Below are 24,149 nucleotides of genomic sequence, written 5' to 3' on the forward strand. Positions count from 1 at the left end.
GTCATGCATGAAAAAATATTATTTTTTATGTTAAGAGTATTACTTTTTATTGTGAATATCGGTAGGGTTGACCCGGCTCACAGATAAAGATTCGTGAGATCGTTTCACAAGAAACCTACTCAAAGTTTCTCACGTATATCTTTGTGTTGGCTTCTCATAATCTTTACCTTTTTTCTTTCAATATTAGCATTCTCTTGCTATATCAACAATAATTTAGGAACCAACTCTTCTTTAATCAAATTCCTTCAAAGATCATTGAAGAACATAACTTGCAACAAATATTAAGTTTGGTAGGTCAACAGTTTCTTGATCCATTTCACTACTTATATATATCTTTCACCTTATGACAATTATTTTGCAATTAAGAGATCGATAAGCTTGAAAATGTACACAAACAAAGCAATTTTCGCACTCTTTTTATGTTCTATTCTCACTTCCACAAGTAAGTTCATTTAACATTAATTCTAATTTTGCATAATTATAATTTCAAATTTTACACATTTTTTGTGTTACTTTTCTTTTGCAGATGCATCGAATATTTCAAGCAAGATCGGGGTAAACTATGGTCGAGTAGGGACGAATATCCCGTCTCCTTACCGATCGATAAATTTTCTTGAATCCATGAACGCCGGACGTGTTAAACTTTATGATGCCAACCCTGAAGTCCTAAAGCTCCTATCCGGAACCAAACTTCATGTCTCGATCATGGTCACGAACGAACAAATCTCGGGCATCGCTTCGAGCCAATCGAAGGCCGAAAATTGGGTTCAAGAGAACGTCTTAGCTTACTATCCTAGCACAACGATCCGATTCATACTTGTTGGAAACGAAGTTCTAAGCAACAATGATCGGAAAATGTGGCTTGATCTTGTGCCAGCCATGAGAAATATCAAGAAATCTTTGAAGGGACATGATATTCACAACATAAAAGTTGGGACACCATTGGCTATGGATGTATTGGAGTCAAGTTTCCCACCTTCAAGTGGGAAATTTAGATCTGATATTCCAATCCAAGTTATGGTACCATTGTTGAAATTCTTGAATGGGACTAAATCATTTTTCTTCTTAGATGTTTACCCTTATTTTCCATGGTCTTCAAACCCAACAAACATCAATCTTGATTATGCATTGCTTGAGGGTGGAAATCAGACATATTTGGACTCGAAAAGCGGCCTCGTTTACACGAATCTTCTAGACCAAATGCTGGACTCCGTCGTATTCGCAATGAGGAAACTCGGGTTCGACGATATCATGATGGCGGTATCAGAGACAGGTTGGCCTAATGCAGGTGATATTGATCAAGTTGGCGCAAACACGTACAACGCAGCAACTTATAACCGGAATTTGGTGAAGAAAATGACAGCTGATCCACCTCTCGGGACACCTGCTAAGCCCGGAGTCGTGATTCCGACGTTTATTTTCTCCTTGTATGATGAGAATATGAAGCCAGGGCCAGGAACAGAAAGACACTGGGGATTAATACATCCCAATGGGCAGCCGATTTATAAGGTAACTAATTCACAGACACACGAAAAAATCCTCATATTATATATATATATACTAACATGTTCACCTTCATCCCATCAAAATTCTTGGAACTCTCGTAGATAGACTTAACCGGGAAGCACCCCGAAAACGAGGGGACCCGTTTGTCATCATCACCATCGAGTAACAAGCCATACAAAGGGAAAATATGGTGCGTAGTGACAAGCCAACCGAATCTTACGGACTTGGAAACAGCGTTGGATTTCGCGTGCAGGCAGGGCAATGGCACATGCGATGCACTCGCACCAGACAAAGCATGCTACGAGCCAGTCTCGGTTATGGCACACGCAAACTATGCATTCAGCTCATACTGGTCTAAGTTCAGGAGTTCTGGTGCATCTTGCTACTTCAATGGCCTTGCTACACAAACCACCACCGATCCAAGTAAGTTAAAAAAATAAAAAAATTTGAGTACTTTTTCTTCAAATTTTATCTAATACATAATTTTTTTTTAAAATATTTGAATTGAACATGGTTGGGAATTAATATTTGATTTGTGTATTTTGGTTAATTATCTCAAATTTTCCAATGGGATATTTGTGTTCTTTTACCTTTCTTTTTTTTTTTTGTGTGTGTTTTATGCAGGTCATGGATCTTGCCAATTTCCAAGTGTATCACTCTGAAGAAAATTACAAGTGATTTTTCCAGTGACACTTTGCTTAGTTTTATTCTTCTTTTGCCATCCAAAACTTTCTAATAATTATTATTATCATATGTAACCTCAAAATGAGACATGTACGACATCAAAGTATTGTTACATTTCTCGAAGATAGTCATTGTGAAGATCCCTTATAGACTAAAATATCTACAACGATTCATATTCCCCTTAAAAAAATATGGAAACCATAAAAATTCAAGTATTTAAGTACAACAACATGGGACGAGCGAGCGGGTCAAGTATGAGAGATAGTACTTTTATTAGTGATCATGATTCATCACTCAACACACATGTCATGTGCCGAATGGATGAGAGCACATCTACCAAGCCGATTATAGGTGTCACATGAATACGAAAAATTGAATTTGATTTAGCAACGTTAGTAATTAATTGTCCCCAATTAATTATAACCTTTTTCTTTATTTTAAATAATTAATTATGTCTTTTAATATATGTAATGTAGCGAAAGTTTCTTTTCGTTTTTAACTAAAATAATTTTGGAACTAAGGCTTATTAATAAGATGTAAAACAAATTAATTATCACCAATTATTGTTGTTGTTATTAAATCTTGAGTTCAACTCTTTCTACTGAACCAGAGCTGAGAATTAGAAGTTCTACTGTCTCATCACTGAATCTAGAGTTTAACTCTTCCTATTGAAAATCTATTGCAACATTAAATTTATCATAATGAAAGTGATGTTCAACTATGATGATATCCTTTTTCCGGCATGAACGGATAGAATGATCATAATGAGAACTCATCTCTGGTATATCGACATTTAATCTTGTGCAAAATGATTTTACATACGAAAGAAGAATATCAAAACCATAATTTCTCAATATCAAGAGAAGTTCTTTAGTCGTAGAGACCAAATCCATTGCACTTATGTTATCAAGAGATTTTTGTTGCAAGGCACGACAAAGCAAATTTGTGATCCCATAATTTTATGCATCAATGGAAAATAAAAATGAAATCAAAAGACTTCATCCCTATTAATGAACCACCAGCTTCCTCGCACATTGAAGTAGATGTGTCATTAGTGATAATGTTTTTGAGCACTATTATAGTTGCATCATACATATCTATCAAGCTGCAAATAGAATCAAAATGGGAGCTCCAACGAGTAGTACCTGTTCGATGCAAAGTACCAATATGATTAGCTCCTGGCTCAGTCTCGCGTTCACCGGCGGAGATGCGACAGTGGAAACCATGCTCAACCAATGGAACTATTACACCTAAAGAAGAGCATGAAATAAATATAGCTAGTGCCGAGACACTGGCTAAAGGGAAAAGATCAATTCCAATTGGGTTTGTGGGAGAACTTCCTACATCTAAGCTGGTGAACAAGAAAGCATTCATTTTCTTGTGGGGTGCGAAAGGTGACGAAAGAAGAATTCATTGAAGAAAATAGCAGCTACTATGCTTTCCAGAGAATCAAGGTGGATTAGGATTCAGAGATCTCACTAAATTTAATCAAGCTCTTCTTGCAAATCAAGCATGGAGTATTCTAACAAATCCAGGCTCACTTGATGGACAAATTCACAAGGCCACGTACATCCCATCTCGCACATTCCTTGATGCGAAAATAGCTCACAATCCATCCTATGTTTGGCGCAGTATATTATGGGGTAGAGAACTTTTGATCAAAGGTGTTCGCTGGCGTATTACCATGGGTTCGAATGTATCTGTATTCCGAGATCCATGGATCCTGAGTCCTAATATATTCTGTGCCATAACAACTCCAAACCATACACAATACAAAATAATGGTGGCTGATATTATTAATGATTCATGGGATTGGAAATGGGAAATGGTGGAGAACAATCAGTGGGCGGTGGATAGGGAAGAACTAAAACGTATTCCAATCGGTAATGGATCTGGACCAGACAAAATCATCTTGTACTACACTACCAAAGGAATTTATATTGTCAAATCCGGATACTTTCTGGCACAACAAGGGATTGAATCAGATAGCAATGGTCTTAGATGTTGAATATCTTCAGGCCTCAGAAAGTTATGGAAACTACGGGTGCCTAACAAAATCAAAATTCAGTACTTATGGAGAACCCTTTTAAATGCCTTTCCAGTTTGAACAAATCTAGTTAGACGAGATATTACTTTAATGAGGATATCTTACATGCGTTTTGGTCTTGTCTACATGTCCCGCGAGTTTGGAAGCAATCACGTACAGTTGTGGCTTAGGAGATAGATCTTTTAGGCACCGTTTGGTTCGTGTGATAGGATAAGTAAATGATATATAATAATAGTGATTATAAAATAAAAAGTAAGGATACACAATACATGATGATAAATTATATGATGTTTGGCATGAGTTTAACTTGCTTGATTATTTTTGTTAACTATTTACTAAAATGCCCTCATCATATATTAGTTAGTAATATATTTTTAAAATGATTGAATAAATAAATAAAATATCTAGAATTAATTGATTTTAAAAATTATAAATAAAATTTAAATATTATATTAATTATTGAACTTTCATTAATTCCAATTTTCGAAAAAAAAAAACTAAAAACTCGATTAATATTATAAAAAATAATTAAATTTTGATAATAATATAAATATGCATTTATTGTGATAATTAAAATATTAATACAAATTTGAATAATAAAAAAATGGTTAATAAAAATTATACTATTACAATTAAAAATAATATAATAATAAAAAATATGATCAATAATAACTAAATTATTTATAATATTAGTTAAATTAAAAATTATATTTAAATATTATTAAATGTTTTGAATCTATAATTATTTTAAACTTTAGAATATTAAAGAAAAATTTAAATTAATTAAACATAATCCCTTCTCCCCCAAAGGATTATATAATCACCCACATGAGGATAATAATGCATATGTGCGGGCCGGGTGCGGGTTGAACGGGCCTATCACAATCTTAATCATGCACACCAAACACATGATAAGTGAAGGATTAACAATCAATCCCCCCTTATCATGCACACCAAACAATGCCTTAGTGATTTATTATTCTCTCTTGTTGTTGATAAGGGGCAAGGTGATAATTAATTGTGTGTTTTAAAATATGTATTAAAAAATATCGATTAAAATACATATTTGAATGTTATAACACAAAGGAACTGGTATTCGGAAAGCCCGTGACGAGAGCTACATTTTGGTATCGATTTTGCCCACTTTTAGCGTGACCCGTCGGAAACTGTCGTAACTTTGCCGCCATCCGCTGCTCAAAACTCAAAATTGATTGAGGGATTTTGTTCCTTAGTTCGTAAGCTTTGTTTTGATACAAAATTTTTGCAGAAAGCTAGCTATTCAATTTTTCTATGCGATTCCGGTCATTTTCTCCTTACGCGTTTGTGGCATGTTGCCGACGAGCCTAGTATTTAGGCTCGATTTGAAGTCTTGGTTTGACAAGTTCGAAGGCTGCCCGAGGGTTGAAATTTAATCTTCCGAATTAATTCAATCTTGGTCAAAATATTACATTAATATTGATTAATTATTGAATTATTGTCGTAGCTGAAATTGTGCGAGTTGGAGGTATATTATGGCGAACTTAGAATTTATCGCATTAATTTGAGTTAATAAAAAAGGAATTTGAGATAAAATTCAAAGCTTGGGAAATTAGGAAATTAGTCAATTGAATATTAGTTTAGCATCATTTAATAAAGCTAACAATAATATTTTGCGACAAATTAAAATAGAAATTAGTAATTTTAGGCATTTTAATCGAATATTGAGATATTAGGAATTTAAAATGCCTAAATAATTGAATTTGAATTTTAGTTGAATTTAAATGGTTATGAGTTTGGTACATGATAATAAGACTATTATTAATATTCAGGCGATTGGTCTGAGTTGACATTTCCAGGATTTTCTTGAGAATTTAAATTATTGGTAAATAGGTTGAGGTGCGTAGATATCAATTATTTTTCGCGATGTCTGACAGAGACATCTGATCCTGTGTATGATTTATTTGCTATTTGTTGTTTTATGTGATATTATATGCCGATCACATATTATAAGCTGTTAATTGATGTGAAAAATAAAATAAAATATTTTTTTGTCCACATTTTTATTTTAGTTGGACACATCAATACAACTGAACATATCACATTGAGTTTGTCTGTTATTAATATCAAGTTATATTTCGGTTGAGATTCGTTATATATGATATGATATTGTGCCATGTAGATATTTGACAACCTTGATTCGGTCCGACTTAGGTAGTTGCTGGCTTCGAGGCTGGGTCATATCCCAGGCATGGTCCATTAAGTCGTGGACCAGCTCGAGCATATATGTACAATGATTGTTGATATCGATAATTTGACTCCTGATATCTTGATATCTTACACCTATTCATGCATAATATCATTGCATTTATATATCATATATCAAATTTTAAATTTAGTTTGTATTTTTTGTTTTTATAAATTCATTTTTTTTATTGAGAATATTGATCTGACATCACACTCCGATGGCTAAATTTTAGAGAAACTAAAACTAATAGAGTAATACTAAATTAGTAAATTTGACGATATAAAATATGTAAATACCAATTTCTCAATGTTTTTTACAGAATTTAAATTGTATAATAATAACAATAATTATTAATTATTAAAAAAATTAAATAATTGATCTAACAAATCGGGCAGAACATAACGTTTTTCATACGCAAATCATCTTCTCCAACTCATTTCGCAGAAATATAATTATCCCTCTTCATTCAACACTCGTCTTCCTTCATAATTAATGAGCGTCAACGTCAAAGTCAAAGTCAAAGTCAAACTTGTGGAGTCGTCTTCGTCTCGAATTGATCAGTATGATATTCCACTCCAGTCTAACTTGATCCTACCTACGTTAAAATCTGCTCTTCAATGTCAAAATAAAAATAAAAATACAGCACTGAATTAAAGGACTTGTGTGGCAACGAAGATCAATGACCGGTAACGATGATTTTTATCGAATCATAACTTCAATTGAGGGGTGTTATGACGAGTATTCTTCGGTTTTGGAATTTAAAAAATACTTGACGGCCGAAAACTTGTCGTCGGAAGTATTTCGTTATGGATGGGTTTTTTGGGCACCGGAAAGAGACGATCAAGGAGGCGAGAGTATCCGGGAGAAGATCAGACGTGTTCTGAACAGGCTCATGTCGTCCTCTTGTTCACTTACATATATGGTGCAGTTTTGGGCATCGATGGAGGTGGGGGGCAGGTCTATTCTCACCACTTCAGACCAACCTTTTGCTGTTATGAACTGTCTTCGTAAAGGTGAAAGTTGGTACAGGAAGAAATGTACGGATCACCACTATATTGTAGAAGATGGAGCAGAGAACGAGCAGCTTGGACCCCCTGGAAGGGTATTTCGAAATTTTTATACATAGTTAGTTAGTCAGTTAATTACCAGTTAGTTAGTTAATTACCACAAGTTAGTTAGTCAGTTAATTAATCAAGACGGTTAGATTGTTAATGGTAGTATAAATAGAGATCTGTAATGAACAAACTCATTATTCAGAAATGGAAGGAATTCTTCCGCACTCTCGTTCTTAGTTCAATATGGTATCAGAGCAGAAATAATCACGCATCGCCGCTCCGGCATTCATTCCGATTCCGATTTTGATATTCAATTTCGCTTCACTCTGATTTCTTTCAATCCGAGTTGAAATCTCGACATGGAAGGCATCGCCCCAACTCGTGTCGCTGCATCAACAGAGAGATCTCTCATTGATGATCCTCTAAATCCATTTTTCATTCATCATACAGACAATCCGGGAATGATTTTGGTGAATCAGCCCTTGACTGGTGAAAATTACTCAGCTTGGAGCCGTGCAATGGTCATCGCACTCTCTGCCAAAAACAAACTCGGATTTGTGGATGGATCGATCTCTAAACCAGAAGGTACTAACCATGATCTTCTCCCTTATTGGACTCGCAATAATAATGTTGTACTTTCCTGGATTTTGAACTCCGTGTGTAAGGAGATTTCGGCGAGTATCATCTTCTCTGACTCTGCTGCAAATATATGGAACGATCTTCGTGATCGATTTCAACAAAGTAATGGTCCACGGGTATTTCAGCTTCGTCGTGATCTCATGAATCTCACCCAAAGTCAAGATACTATCAGTGTCTACTTCACAAAATTAAAAACACTATGGGATGAATTAAGCAATTATCGACCGAGCTGTAGTTGTGGAAAGTGTTGTTGTGGAGGCATCAAGGAGCTTCATGAATATTTTGAGCGTGAATATGTCCTATCATTTCTTATGGGACTCAATGAATCATTTGCCCCTATACGTGGTCAAATATTGTTGATGGATCCCCTACCTCAGATTAACAAGGTATTTTCCCTTGTATCACAAGATGAGCGTCAAAAGAAAATCGGATATCCATCAGTGCTTCATTCCGACGAATCACAGACAGCAGCATTTGCTATAAAGGAAGGGAAATTCACAAAAGGGAACACTAATAATTCTTTCAACTACTCCACACGAGGGCAAAGGAGAGAACGTCCTTTCTGCACAAAGTGCCAAGTTCATGGGCACACCGTGGACACATGCTATAAAATACATGGTTATCCTCTCGGATTTCGACAAAATTATCGCCCCTCCACGAACTCCGCGTCCCCTGCTGTTGTCAATCATTTGTCTACTATCCAGCACCGAGATACTCCCTCCAACTCCGCGTCCCCTGCTGTTGTCAATCATTTGTCTACTATCCAGCACCGAGATACTCCCTCCAACTCTCCTACCAATAATCTGGGCAATCTCCTCCAAGCACTCAATCAAAATCAGTGCCAACAACTCATGACTTTCCTATCAAGCCATCTCACTACTACTGAAGATTCACCTTCATCAGACAAAGGGAACTTGCATTGCTTTCAAACAGGTACATGCTTGTCTATTATGTCCCACTCCGGTCTATCTCATCCACATGCTTGGATAATTGATTCCGGTGCATCACAGCACGTCTGCTATGATATTAAGGTTTTTCTTCATATGCGGCCAATCTCTAATGCTTCAGTTACACTTCCAGATCAGACATCTTTAGGTGTGACACTTTGTGGTGATGTTTGCATTGGGAAACACTTGCTCCTACATGATGTACTCTATGTTCCACAGTTTCAGTTTAATCTCTTGTCTGTCAGTGCACTAACGAAGAACTCGCAGCTTACTGTCATCTTTTATCCTGATCATTTCCTAATTCAGGATCTCCCCAACAAGAGGATGATTGGCAAGGGTAGATGCGTTGCTGGGTTGTACGTGTTCGACTGTGATCCCTCGAAGCCTCTTATGCAACCTAATACATGTGCTGTAATTGGTAAAGTTTCTGTGCACCTTTGGCACAATAGATTAGGCCATTTGTCTGATCAAAATCTTGCTGTACTCAAACATACTTTACACATTGATACTACAAAGTTTTTTAGTCATACTCCATGCTACATTTGTCCATTAGCAAAACAAAAGAGGTTACCTTTTGTCTCCCACAATCACATGGCTCAAAATGCTTTTGATTTAATACATTGTGATGTTTGGGGTCCCCTAGCTACAACTTTGCATCATGGGTACAGATATTTTCTCACTCTTGTTGATGACGCAACAAGATTCACTTGGGTATACTTACTCAAGCATAAATCAGATGCTATTCAGTCTATTCCTCGGTTCTACAACATGGTGCTTGCTCAGTTTCAAGCTCGCATCAAGATCATTCGGTCAGATAATGCTAAGGAATTAAATCTCACTGATTTTTTTCATCAGAAAGGTATTGTGCACCAACTATCATGTGTCGAACGTCCGCAACAAAACTCCGTTGTGGAACGGAAACATCAGCACCTTCTCAATGTGGCGCGAGCTTTATTCTTTCAAGCTCGTCTCCCTTTGATCTTCTGGACAGAGTGTGTGCTCACAGCCACTTTCTTGATTAATCGGACACCCTCTCGCATGCTGCACAACCAGTCACCTTTCGAAAGGTTATATCATCTACCGGTTGACTATAATTTCTTACGAGTTTTTGGATGCCTGGCCTTTGCATCTACGCTGTCTCAACATCGCACAAAATTTGCTCCTCGTGCCAGAAAATGCATATTTCTTGGATACCCACCTGGTATGAAGGCCTATCGATTGCTTGATCTTGAACATAATCAAGTCTTCACATCCAGAGATGTTGTGTTCCACGAAAATGTTTTCCCGTTTCACTCCAACACTCATCCTCAATCGATAATTGAGCCGTTTCCTGAGATGGTTTTACCCCGATCTCAATCTGATTTTGAGGTCCCTTGTCCAATAAATGACCAGGACCAGCCACCTCCGACTTTGCAGCTTCGCCGTTCCACACGTGTATCTCGAACCCCTTCATATCTCCAGGAATTCCATTGTAACTTGCTGTCCAACTTCCCGAATGCAGCACCCGTGGCATCCAAATATACATATCCCCTGTCAAACTTTGTCTCCTACACAAAACTCTGTCCAGCCTTTAAACAATTTGTTCTCAACGTCTCCACTCACTCGGAGCCCCAATTCTATCACCAAGCCGTGCTACATGATGAATGGCGTCAAGCCATGAAGACTGAGCTTCTTGCTTTAGAAGCCAACAATACATGGTCTATTGTAAGCCTTCCACCCGGGAAACACGCTATTGGTTCCAAATGGGTTTACAAAATCAAGTTTAACTCTTCTGGAGTCATTGATAGATACAAAGCTCGATTAGTTGCCAAAGGTTATAATCAACGCGAAGGCATTGACTTCATTGAGACCTTCTCTCCGGTTGCAAAAATTGTTACGGTCAAGATTCTCATTGCCCTTGCTGTCAGCCACAATTGGCAACTTATCCAACTCGATGTGAACAATGCTTTTCTCCATGGTGATTTGTTCGAAGAGGTTTACATGGATCTTCCACTTGGTTTCCCACGACAGGGAGAGTCCAGTAAGGATCAGGGAAAGCTGGTCTGTCGCTTGCACAAGTCTTTATATGGCTTGAAACAAGCCTCACGACAGTGGTACTCCAAGTTCTCAACATTTGTCATTCAACTTGGTTTTCGGCAATCAAAATCTGATCACTCTTTATTCATTAAAGACTCGGGTGATTCCTTCGTTGCGTTACTTGTTTATGTTGATGATATCATCATCACTGGTCCCTCAGTCCAAGCTATTGACATCATTAAGCGCACCCTGCACCAACAATTTCATCTCAAAGATCTTGGCCATCTCAAGTACTTTCTTGGCCTTGAAATAGCTCGTTCAGCGAACGGTATTGTCTTGTCTCAACGTAACTACGCATTACAACTCTTAGAAGACACTGGTTTCCTCGCTTGTAAACCAGCGAATGTTCCCATGCATCCCAAAGCTTGCTTGAATTCTGTCGACGGGGAAGAACTTTCTGATATTTCTCAATATCGCCAACTCATTGGTCGCCTCTTATATCTCACCATCACTCGTCCTGACATTTCTTATGCTGTTCACAAGCTAAGTCAGTTTGTTTCCCGGCCTAGATCTCATCACTTGATGGCCATCCACCACTTACTTCGATATATTAAGGGCCACCCAAGTCAAGGTTTATTCTACGCCTCTACATCCTCATTACAATTAAGAGCTTTCTCCGATGCGGATTGGGCTTCTTGCCTTGACTCCAGGAAGTCCACCACCGGTTACTGCATCTTCTTAGGTGATTCCCTTTATCTCCTAGAAGGCCAAAAAGCAACCAACCATTGCTCGCTCTTCTGCCGAAGCCGAGTATCGTTCCATGGCTGCGACCACCAGTGAACTTATCTGGATTCGACAGCTACTATCTGAACTATCCATCACCATTCCCTCCCCGGCACTATTGTTTTGTGATAATCAAGCAGCTATCCACATTGCCACTAATCCGATGTTCCATGAAAGGACGAAGCATATTGAAATCGACTGCCACTTCATTCGAGACAAAGTCAATGATGGTTCTCTCAAACTTCTACCCATTCGCACTCATATGCAATTAGCGGATATTTTCACGAAGCCCTTACCCAAAGCTGTACTGTTTCCTTTACTATCCAAGATGTCCCTCAAAGACATTTGTCGTCCATCTTGAGGGGGAGTTTTATACATAGTTAGTTAGTCAGTTAATTACCAGTTAGTTAGTTAATTACCACAAGTTAGTTAGTCAGTTAATTAATCAAGACGGTTAGATTGTTAATGGTAGTATAAATAGAGATCTGTAATGAACAAACTCATTATTCAGAAATGGAAGGAATTCTTCCGCACTCTCGTTCTTAGTTCAATAGAAATAGGCGTCCTGAATCCAGCCCCGACATCCGGAACTACACTGTGAAAGAGTTTCCACTTCGAGATCATGCTGCCAATTGCGATGAAAGATCGTATTTGGCTTTACCAGTCTTTGATTTGCTCCACAAGCGATATGTTGGTGTACTGGAGATCATTTCGTCGGATGATAATTATGGAGCCGATATTTTATCATATGGATCCGACATCTGCCGTGAACTTGAGGTTTTTTCACGTCCTATCTCATGATATCTGTCTTGTTTTATACTCACTCGTAAAAATGTTTAATATCTATGTATGTACAATTTGCAAACAGGAAGTAGAGATGAGGACAACTCACTTAGATAACTGGGAACAACTAATCAAAGACCCTTTGAAGCAAAAATATCTGATGAATGATGATATACTCATTTTTCATCATCAACAACCGAGTGAAATAATAGAGATGCTTAAATTGGCTTCGAATGCAATACCTCAATTACATCTTGCACAGGTCCTGGTACCTTGTGAGCAATGTGGTACTAGCAGTAAAAGCTTCAACTGTATGAAATTTGTGGCTTCCATGGTAAAAAAAGAAGATGACGAATTACTACGTTACTTTTTCATGGCAAGCAAATTCCACAATCTTCAAAATGGACAAGGAATTGGTGGATTTGCATTGTCATCAGCAAACAAGTCACTCTTTTGCCAAAATGTAAGTGATCTTAGCATATCTGATTACACGACGGTACATTATGCGCGAGAGGCTAGGTTATCCCTATGTTTTGCCATTTGTCTTCGAGATATGCTGCACCGTGAGAATTCGGACAATGATCTATATGTTTTTGAGTTCTTTCTTCAACCACAAAGTAGTCCTACAAATATTTCGTTTGTTTTGCATTTGTTATTGAAATTAATGGAGCAAACGCTGAGAAATTTTGAGGTAGCAACTGGACGTCATCTTGCAGAAAATTTAATAACTGATGAAATTCGTAGAACATACATGCCACCTTCTTCGATATTAGGCCAAAATGATATGTTCCCATCGGGTATCGAAGTTATCCCATATGATCTAAAAACTGTGCATCAACAACATCCCATACTTTTTTCAGTGCCAATGGAGGGATTTGATGAAAGTTATTCTATTTTTAAACTGAGAGAGTACTTGCGAAAGCCCAACTTGCATTGCGTACAAGAAGAGGGGAGTGCACGTGGGTTTTTATGTTACTGCACGGAGGATGATGAATTATTGGAAAATGGAGACTGCAATGACTCGGTGTCGGAATTCATTTCAACACCAGAGAAGATCAAGATTTTAACTGGGAAATTAATTCCCTGTCGGGGCTCACACAATTTTCTAATACAATTTTGGGCACCCAAAATAATCAAGAATAGATTATATCTATCCACATCGGACCATCCCTTCGCTCTTGGTCATCTTGGTAGAGGATTATGTTTTTATAGGAAGCAATGTATGGAACATCTCTATCATGTGGGAGATGGAGCAAAAGAAGAGGAACTTGGGCCGCCAGGACGCGTTTTCCTAACAGGTCACCAAGAATCATCTCTTGAACTACGCCTTTATTCTACAAGAGAGTTTCCACTGTTGGTGCCTGTTATCCACTGCTGTGCAAGAGAATATTTAGTGTTACCTTTGTTTGATGTACAACAAAATAATTGCTTTGGAGTGCTGGAGTGTGTTGGACTACCTTGCTGCAGTTTGGATTTCATCTTGGATAAATTAAAGGTTTTCTCCAACCTATTCATCTCCCCCTCAGTTTAGTTGATTTTCTACCAGTAATACAGTACAAACTAATTTTATCAATTTGTTGCAGGAAGTGGATCTAAGATCTACTCATGTAAATCACGATCTGCCTTCCATAAATGTAATACCTTTCTTTTCAATTCATAAATAACATAAAATGTGCATGTAATCTCTTTGCCATGCATCATTTGAAAAAAATATTTTCTACTGTGAAATATGGGGTTCAATTTTTATTATTATTGTAGAACTTATACTCTACTTGTAATGACCATGTTGTGTCTCATATGGGGCCTTGGCCGCTTTCCCATGCACCATTACTTAAGTGGTACTCACTCTTATGATCTAAGTAATTATCTTGGAGGTATTAGGTTTGAGTGTAGGGAGAAGCGAAAGGAACCATTGACAGGATGACCCATGGGAAAGTCCGTGAGGGACAATATTTCATGTGCACCCCAAAATCTGGATAGCCTATGGTCGTTACACCACTAATCCATTCCTTTTCTTAATCGATGATCTACATTATATTTTTTCGAATGTTACTCGTATGAATGTTCCGACAGTTCTACAAATACATCATATTGCATTAATTATGATTTGAGATAAACAAATTCACAACTTAAAGTTTTATAAGGAAAATATAAATGTTCTTTTACATTCATATGTTTAAACTTACCAAGATTCACTCGGTCATTCAATGACAATTTGTGCAATTTAGATCGACAATCGTAGGAAACTGGCAGTTGCTGAAATCGAAGAGATGTTTCAATTGTTGTATTGGAGTGCCCAACTACAGCTCGCGTCTGCATGGATGCCTTGCAGCCAATGTGCTACTACGAACATTGAAATATTTTGTATGGAACGAGTATGCGGATTGGATGCCTATGGCAATCGGAAGTTCCAGAAAGTAAACATCGGAAAGGGACTTATCGGTAGAGTGCTGGAATCAAAAAATAAGATGGGCTATTTTGAAAATCTTGGTGATTTTAGTATACTCGAGTATCCATGGGCCCATCATGCACAAACATACAGATTGGAATTTTGTTTTGTGATTTGTCTGCAGAGTTCACATTCAGCAAACGATCTTTATGTTCTGGAGTTTTTCATCTCTCTTGGCAGTGAAAAAGATGGATATCCATGGTCATACTTAAGCTTCTTATTGTCAACAATGAAGATAAATTTGAAAAGTTTTAAGGTTGCTTCAGGACAACAGTTGGGAGAGCATTTTTTTCAAGCTACAGGATCTGGTAAAGAGGTATATTTTGGGCATGAACAAAACATTATCGGAACAAACTCTAACAAAAAGAACACGGAAGATGAGAGCAAAACGAGTAAACGGGCTAGAAGTTATGATCCACGAATTTTCGAACCTAGTAGGAGCGACCTTCCCATCTCTAATTTACCCAGTCAGCCCAATGTGCCTCTCACATGCATTCACAGCTCTCGAGAAGTTGATAAAACACATCAAGAGAATGATGTGGTGACGATAAAGGCCCACTTTAATGAGGATATCATAAAATTTGGCCTGTGCCTGTCATCCGGACTGGAGAAGCTCGTAGAAGAAGTGGCTAAGAGACTAGATCTGGTGATTGAGAATTTGAAATTGAAGTATAAGGATGATGATGATGATTGGATTTATTAAAATCCAATGAAGACTTGCATTACTGTGTGAAGAGCATGAGGTCTCTAGGCAAAAGGACTATGCATGTCCTGGTTCTTTTGGTTTCCGACTGAACCGTTCATTTGGCAAAGCGTTATGCGAGCCAATCCGGTGATTGCGCATCGAGTCATGAATCTAAGACTCTTATGTTCAACTGTTGTGGTGCATCTTGCTACTTCAATGGCCCTGTTGTTCAAATCATGCGTTCAATTTAAGACTAAGGGTGTGTTTGGTTGAGTGGATTAAATAAGGATAGATTAATAGTCCAATATTTATCGTTAAAATTTTAAGTTCTTTTAATAATCATTTTGACCCGGTTTAAGATCCAATTTTATTAATCAAATAGTTATCCATAAAATTGGATATTTTGACCTGTCAAAATGATTATTAAAACAACTTAAAATTTTAACGATAAATATTGGACTATTAATCTATCCTTATTTAATCCACTCAACCAAACACACCCTAAATGTTTTGTTTGTAGTGTTTTTCATGTAACCTGCAGCAACTTTTTTCTTATCAAGATAATATATCAATTGCATGCATTGCCTAATATTTTGAATGTTATATGATGATATTTTGTGATTAGTGAAGACCAATAATCGTTTTACCTTAATGTATTACTCTTATTTACGAGCATTGGAATAATTATCTTTTCATGAGACTGGTTATTTTCTATAATAATTCGACCAGATAATCAACTAAGCAAAAAATGACTTCAGACATGATCCCTCAGGTTCATTTACACTGGACATGTCTATGTACATATAATCATAATTTACTAAAAACCAAGCTCAAATAAAGAGCTATTGATTAATAATACCCTTAATGTTGCCGACCTCGAGGTTGGGATTTTTGTAAATGCCACGTTCATGGATATACAAGTGTCGAGCTAGTCAGGCTTTTGTGAATTGCCAAAGTTCACTGGCCTTATAAGTGTCGAGATGGTAAGGCTTTTGTGAATACCACATTCATGAGCTTATATTTTGTCGAGCCGGTCGAGCTTTGGTGAATGCCACATTCGTGGGCGAGTTGGTCCGGCTTTTGTGGATGCCACATTTGTGGACCTACATGGTGCCGAGCTGTTCGGGCTTTGGTGAATGACACATTCGTGGGCTTATATGGTACTGAGCTAGTTGGGCTTTGGTGAATTACGCATTCGTGGGCATAAAATTTTTCTGAGATGTTCAGGATTTTGTGAATACCACATTCGTGGACTTACATGGTGTCGAGCTGGTCGGATTTTTGTGAATGTGTCAGGCTGTGTTAGCTTTTGTACAAGTTTTTTGCACGGGGTGCGTATTTTGAGATGGCCAACAAGTTTTGGGCTTATATTTAGTTGTATTGAATAATTTTATCACATTAGATGTTTCAGATATAAATATATGACCAATGTAATGATGTGTACTACTGACCCAATCAAAATAACAGAAAATAGGAGTTGATAAATCCAAACGGATTTATAAATACAAAAATTAAAAGAGATAATTAGATTGACTGACTTGATGAAAGAGCTCCCAAGAAATAGCATTTTTTGATAATGATCATGATCAGCTCTTTTGATTATGACATTGGTGAGCTCCTCTAAGGATGACCATAACAAACTCTTTCGAAAAAGATCAGGATATGATCTTTAGAGCAAGACCAAGATGTGCTCTTATGTGGAAGATCATGACGAGCTCTTCCCCTAAAGACTAGAAACTCTTTCGGGAATGATCTGTGGCTCTTTTGTGGAAGACCAGAAGCTGTTCGATGGAAAACCAGGAGCTCTTCCGAGGAAGACCCGGATGAACTCTTCCCATGAAGACTAGAAACTATTATGGGAAAGACCAGAGGCTCTTCCGTGGGAAAACAGAAACTCTTTCAAGGAAGACCTAAGGCAGTTCGTAGGATTACGAGGAGCTATTCCGAAGAAGACCAAAAACTATTGTAAGGAAGACGAGGGGCTCTTCTGTGGAATACCAGAAACTTTTTTGGGGAAGACCGAGGACTCTTTTGGGTAAGACCAGAAACTCTTTCGGGTAAGACCAGGGACTCTTCCGTGGAAGATCATAAGCTCTTTTGGAGAAGAATAAGGGCTTTTCTGAGGAAAACCAGAAACTTTTTCTGGAAAGAGCAAGGGCTCTTACGTGGAAGATCAGAAGCTCTTCGAAGGAAAACCAAGAGATATTCCAAAACAGGCCAGAAGTTGCCCAAACATCATTAAAACAAGTTGAGTGATATTGAGATTCATAAGCCTGTTTGGTTGATTTATACATCCACCGATGTTGTTCGTCATGGTTTTCTTCTTTGTGGTGCTCATCCTCATTGATTTTCTCTCCTAGGTTTCTTTTGACATCGAATAATTTTCTTACGTTCTCTTTGATTTACTATCTGATCTCTTTTTTTTTTCAAATTCTCATAAACGGCACCAATTGATGATACCAAAATTTTACATTGGGTTTGGTCTGGTAACCAGGTATTAAAATCTTCCAAGCTTTTGGGGTCGGATTGGTGACGAGGGGTCTGCACAGACAAAAATAGTGTTAGGGGGAGCCGGAGATATTTCTCACGTGGTCCCTCTGATGTTTAAGTTATTGCTCTGATTATGAATGCAAAAAGCAAAGTGCGATATGTTAGTGCTGAGTGAGCAAGAGTGTGTGAATATTGTAAATTCGTGACCAATACCTAGTATTTATAGAAGCAGGAGATGCTAGTTACCTTGTTGGAGTAGGATTCTTGCTATGGTAGAATCCTACATGAGATAGGAAACATCATATGGTAGGACTTCCTAACCATGACGACTATGACTCTCGTCTTATCTCGATCAGATCCTCTATATTTATCGTGGTTTTTATCTACTGGCGAAAATGTATTCATATTCCGTAACTAACATTGGTCTCGAATTTTTCTGCCACACTAATGGGCTTAGACCCTTAGGGTATTGTCCATGGGCTCGGTCTTGTCAGGATTTTCATGGGCTTGGCTCCTTTTATATAGCTCGGCCTTTTTTTGGAGAGACTATAGGCTTAAACTTTTCAGTCCCCTGGTCAATAATAAAGCATGTCCCTTAACGGGTTAGGTCAATTTCGGAGATGGACTTGAATACGCCCAGATGTTGTAATTTTAGGGGCATCATAAACTTACCTTAACCTCCCAGAAACTCGCGCCTTCTCTAAACCTCCCAATGCTTTCCTAAATTAAATATTATCCTTTTAATAATTAATGAATGTAAATAATATTATACTTTTAATAATTAATGAGTGTAAATAAAAATTATATATTAAAGATAATATTGTAATTTTATGATAAATCATTAATACATGAATAAATTATAATCACAATTAAATCGAACGAACTAAACGAGCCATTAATTTGTGTATATGTATAAACACACTAATAATTGGGCCCATATATTGCGTGTAATATAATATGTGAATTATATATTTTACATATTTTGTTTTTTAAATTTTGATATATTTATTATATTTACAAAATTAAATATGATTTAACAAGATGATTTTCTTAAAGCTATTAAATATATAACTTTAAGCAAAATCTATTATACTAAATAAAATATTAATTTATAAATAACAACCATTTTCTAAAAGAACCAAATTTAAAAAAAAAACTAAAAACTTTGTTTAAATTTCTTAATCGTGAAAAAAATGACAAAAATATCATTACGTTTATAACTGGATCAGAAACAGAATCACGGCCGAGATAAAAATATTTCAAACAAAAAATGTTATTATTACTATGTAATTAAATGTTTAAAGAAGATATTTTCTCAAAAATTATATACCTGAATATATGTTCGAGATTAATTAACGCCCCGAAAATTTTAAGGTCCACGTAAACCACATGCGCAAGTTATTAAATTCTTTATGTATTGTAATTAAATGTTTTAATTGCATGAATTAATTATGTGGTGCATATTCGCATGTTTAAAATATACTTTTCTTCATTGTTGCATAAAAATATATTTTTAAAAGGGTATTCGAGTTGCGATCGAGGAACGGAGACCGATGGTGGAAAAATAGAAAATGTTTTTATTAAATAATTGTTTTTAATTATTTAAAATATGATTATGGGTTTTTCTTACTTTTGAAAATGAGGGGTTTTGATGTGATTTAATACGTCGGGACGTATATTATATCGGGGTTGGTTTTTCAATAAAAATACGAACTTTTTGGCAACCCGGCTATTTAATTCATAAACTATTTTTACCAAAAATATTTTAATATTCTGATTAAATCCTAATTAAGACTAATGGGCCTAAATTGTTGGCTTAATAGGCCTAAGCCTTAATTAGTGAATTAATTATTATATAAATGTAAAAAAATCACCCCAAACCCTTAAACAATCGGGCACACACTTTCTCACTTTCAAAACTCCTCCACACTCACTTAAGGTTCACGGCACTCACATAAATTTTGAGGAAAATTTCGGTGGAAGCTTAAGGGAATTCAAGCCACGGTTCTCGTCCGTTCTTTGCAAATCGTCAATGTTCTTATCGTGCGTTTAATACGCAAAGGCACGCCATATTCTCCTTTTACTCATCATCACACCATAGTATTTGTTTATGCATAATTTTTTAAGAAAAACATAGCACACAAGTTAAATTTTCGTAACTACATGCTTATGTGTTCTAAATTGGTGTTTTTAATTTCCAAAACCATGTTTTATATGTGTTAAAGGGGTTGCCATGATCAGGACAGGTTTAGACATTGTTTTACATGAGTTTAGATGTAACGTCTCACTCATTTTTAAAAGTGCGGATTTTTTTTTAAAGCTCGCATTTTCGAAATAACATTTAAAATAATCATAATTATCTTACCGTAAAAATAGTGCAGTTTAAAATAACCAAACTCATCCAAAATCATACGTAAACATAAACGAGTAAAAATCTTAAATTCATCAACGTATAAAAATATTAATCTCCTCTCAATCTCATAAATCGTAATGCGGAAAACATGTGGTCCTCGGGTCGTGTCACCCACCAAGTCTGCCTACTCAGAGTTCGGCACCTCCAGTCTCCTCAGCATTTAGCTCACCTGCATCACACACGCCTAGTGAGTCTAAAGACTCAACACGCCTGTACCAGGAATAACAAGTACATATACAGGCACATAACAGTGAAAAATATCATACTCAACATATCTTTCATGAACTTAAGAACATTCGTGTCTGCAGTAAAAATCATATATGTAAACGTGTCCTTTCAAAACATGGTAATAATCATAGCATGTCATCATATACGTAAACGTGTCGTGTAGAATCATATCGTGTAAAATCATGTCATCTCATGTCATCATATACGTATACGTTTTCTTTTTAATTGAATCAGTTCATTAGTTGTGACTTTCGTATCAGCTCTATCGATGGATCCATCTACATGTAACCGTGTTACCCGGCGGCAAGGGACATCAGCGACAGCATTACCCGTCCACTAAACGTGTCCTTTCAAAACATGGTAATAATCATAGCATGTCATCTCATGTCATCATATACGTAAATGTGTCGTGTAGAATCATATCGTGTAAAATCATGTCATCTCATGTCATCATATATGTATACGTTTTCTTTTTAATTGAATTCAGTTCATTAGTTGTGACTTTCGTATCAGCTCTATCAATGGATCCATCTACATGTAACCGTGTTACCCGGCGGCGAGGGACATCAGCGACAGCATTACCCGTCCACTGAGCCCGGGCCTCAGCTCATCATATCTCATATCATCTTATACATATACATCTTCAGTCACAACCAAATCACATCCTTCAAAAATAGCATCATAATCATCACTTAATAAAAATATGCATATACGTAACTTTTTCCTTTAAACCAAGCATGCACCGTATTTATCATAATTGCGTAAAAATCATAAACGTGGTGCATAAACATTTAAATCATGATAAAATGTGCTCAGGGCGCTGCCAGGTCCAAAATCTCACCCCGGGTGCAAAATGACCATTTTGCCCACAGAAACCCAAAAATTATCATTTTACCCCTAGACGTAAAATTTCATGTTTGTGACCTTTTCTTAATTCCAATGACTCTAACGTGTCCCAAATAATTATTTAAGCCTACAAGAATTTTCACATATTTTTATTTGGCTTAAATCGATGACCTTTAAATTAATCCTTAATTATAACATAATAATGCGCTTTAATCCCGAATTAAATCAAACCTTAACATAAAATTCCCAAATTAAAAACTTAGACTTCTAATAATTATTTGAGCTTAAATATAATTTTCTATAATTTTATTAAGCTTAAATATAGGTGTTTCAATTAACCTTTTAATTAATGGTTCGTGCGGCGATTAAATCCCGGATAATTCCAAAACTCATTATTTTGATCCGAAACTTACCAAACTCTTAAAAATGTCCCAAAACATATTTAAAAGTATTTCTTAGATGAAATCTCGAGCTCATTTCATAACTTAACTGAATTGTTTTATAACCTGGACTTGGGTCCCGGTTTTAACCCGAATCGACTCAAAATTTACCCAAATCTTCTCCAACTTTTACCATATCTTAAAAACACTTAATAGTTCCTAAAGTCTTAATCTCAGACCTATAAATCCACGGCTGATGGTCCAGCAATTTAACGGAACTCTCGGTCCTACCCACTTAAGTCACTCTTGTGCACTAACATCCAATGTCACTTCCTAGCTCACCACCGACGGTTCAAGCCTCGACTCCACCTTACATAGACCACCCTAGGACATTGCTGGACCCACTAGACTCACTTCCCCAGCTACATGCAGGCTGCAACCTGCTGAGAGCCGAGAAACAACACAACCCATCATCCGCGTCCTAGCCCCTTGCACTTGCACTCGATCAAACGGCCTTAAGGACGGTTCCAGCAGCGGTCAAGCCTCACTAAACCGTGTCTCAGACCCAGCAGGGCCTGGTCCAAGGCTTGGTTCAGCCCTCACACCGTCGGCTCGGCCTCTACCCCATTCCCGACCAAAAACGTGACCCTAAGCCACCACACCATCGACCCTACACACCACCAGGAACAGATCGAGATATCCAGCAATATTGACAGCACTAAACCCACTTCACACAGCCCCTTCTCAGCAAGAAAATGGCAGCCCTTTGCACAACATATCAGCAAAATTATGAGCAACAACCGAAAAATGCAAACACTCACAGAAAAACCGAAAATCGTGCATGTACAAGGCTGGATCGATAAACTTTCATGCATTTTCATAAAGATTAGTATACTATTAGCGTGTATGAAGAGAAAAGGGTGATACATGCGTGCCTTAACGATTGAAGAACAAGAACGATGCAATGGAGACCTGGGATGATTTTTCCTTTGAAGAAATGGTGAGACCGATGAAGCCTTGAGGTTGCTGGTGAGAAAACTGATGGGAAAAGGATATGAGGGGTTGGTGTCGGCTGGCTCAATTATTGGAGTGGGGTAGGTTTAGTTTAATGGGTACTTAAGAGTTAATTAAATAGATACATAATAGATAATGGGCTTTAAAATAACGATTAGAGGTTTTAAAATCTGATTAAGCCCAACAAGCTTAAACGTAGGCCCATTAATTCCAAACGTACTCCCGAAAAATATTTCGTGTTGGAAAAGTTTTGAAAACATTAGCCGAAACCTCAAAACGTCCCCCGATTCGATAAAATTTGCGTACTGTTAAAAATAAAATCCTGCGATATAAAAATACCCAATAAATCCTAATTCTTGAAAAATATCTTTAAAACATCTTATTTTAATTAATAAAAATTAATCATGTAATAAAATAGTTTTTTTCCTGAAAATTCTCCGGTCTCCGATCCTTGTTCGAACGTGAAATGCATCTAGAAATCCTAAAGCATGAATTATGTATAAAATGCATAAAAATAATTAAACACATAATTAATGAAATAAACGTGCATTTTATGCTTTAAAAAAATTTAATAAAATACCAAAGAAATTTAATAATTTGCACGCATGTGGTTCACGTGGACTTTTCAATTTTCGGGGCATTACATTAGAGTCCTAAAATAAGCAACAGATAACTCACAAAACCGAACACGCAAAGCTGGAGGCTAGGTTGCTGTCTTATGGAGTCTAGGTTCGTTTTTCTGTTCTTCATGGTCCGTGTTACGCCTTAAACGCATACAAATCTCGAGGATGAGATTAATGTTTTTAATGCTGTAACATATCCCAAAGTTTTTGTTTTGATGATACCAAAACTTGGATTAAAAATGTACTAATGTTTTATATTGAGGCATGCAGGAAATTAAGAACAAGGTTACGTTCGGAAGATCCGAAATTTGGTTCGGACTGTTCCGAAATTGTGCCA

The 24,149-nt window shown here is 36.9% G+C and overlaps 2 protein-coding genes and 1 long non-coding RNA gene across 3 annotated transcripts; 2 read left to right on the forward strand and 1 right to left on the reverse strand.

Annotated features, from left to right (window-relative positions):
- The first annotated feature begins 373 nt into the window (after positions 1-373).
- Positions 374-2,335, forward strand: LOC140828528 (probable glucan endo-1,3-beta-glucosidase A6). Its single transcript, XM_073191463.1, has 4 exons — positions 374-442; positions 527-1,509; positions 1,608-1,929; positions 2,131-2,335. Exons 1-4 carry the CDS (start codon positions 385-387, stop codon positions 2,166-2,168), a joined length of 1,401 nt encoding a protein of 466 aa, XP_073047564.1. The 5' UTR covers positions 374-384; the 3' UTR covers positions 2,169-2,335.
- Positions 2,336-6,898: 4,563 nt separating this feature from the next.
- On the forward strand, positions 6,899-16,087 carry LOC140827770 (uncharacterized). Its single transcript, XM_073190593.1, has 5 exons — positions 6,899-7,563; positions 12,448-12,678; positions 12,770-14,179; positions 14,268-14,318; positions 14,913-16,087. Exons 1-5 carry the CDS (start codon positions 7,141-7,143, stop codon positions 15,834-15,836), a joined length of 3,039 nt encoding a protein of 1,012 aa, XP_073046694.1. The 5' UTR covers positions 6,899-7,140; the 3' UTR covers positions 15,837-16,087.
- A 4,547-nt stretch (positions 16,088-20,634) lies between these two features.
- On the reverse strand, positions 20,635-23,504 carry LOC140828529 (uncharacterized). Its single transcript, XR_012117258.1, has 2 exons — positions 23,111-23,504; positions 20,635-20,890 (listed from the first exon to the last, which is right to left on the reverse strand). It is a non-coding gene; the product is annotated as an uncharacterized lncRNA (long non-coding RNA).
- Positions 23,505-24,149: the final 645 nt, after the last annotated feature.

The sequence above is a fragment of the Primulina eburnea genome, chromosome 3 (genome assembly GCF_022965805.1).
Source record: "Primulina eburnea isolate SZY01 chromosome 3, ASM2296580v1, whole genome shotgun sequence".
In the NCBI taxonomy this organism is placed as follows: domain Eukaryota; kingdom Viridiplantae; phylum Streptophyta; class Magnoliopsida; order Lamiales; family Gesneriaceae; genus Primulina; species Primulina eburnea.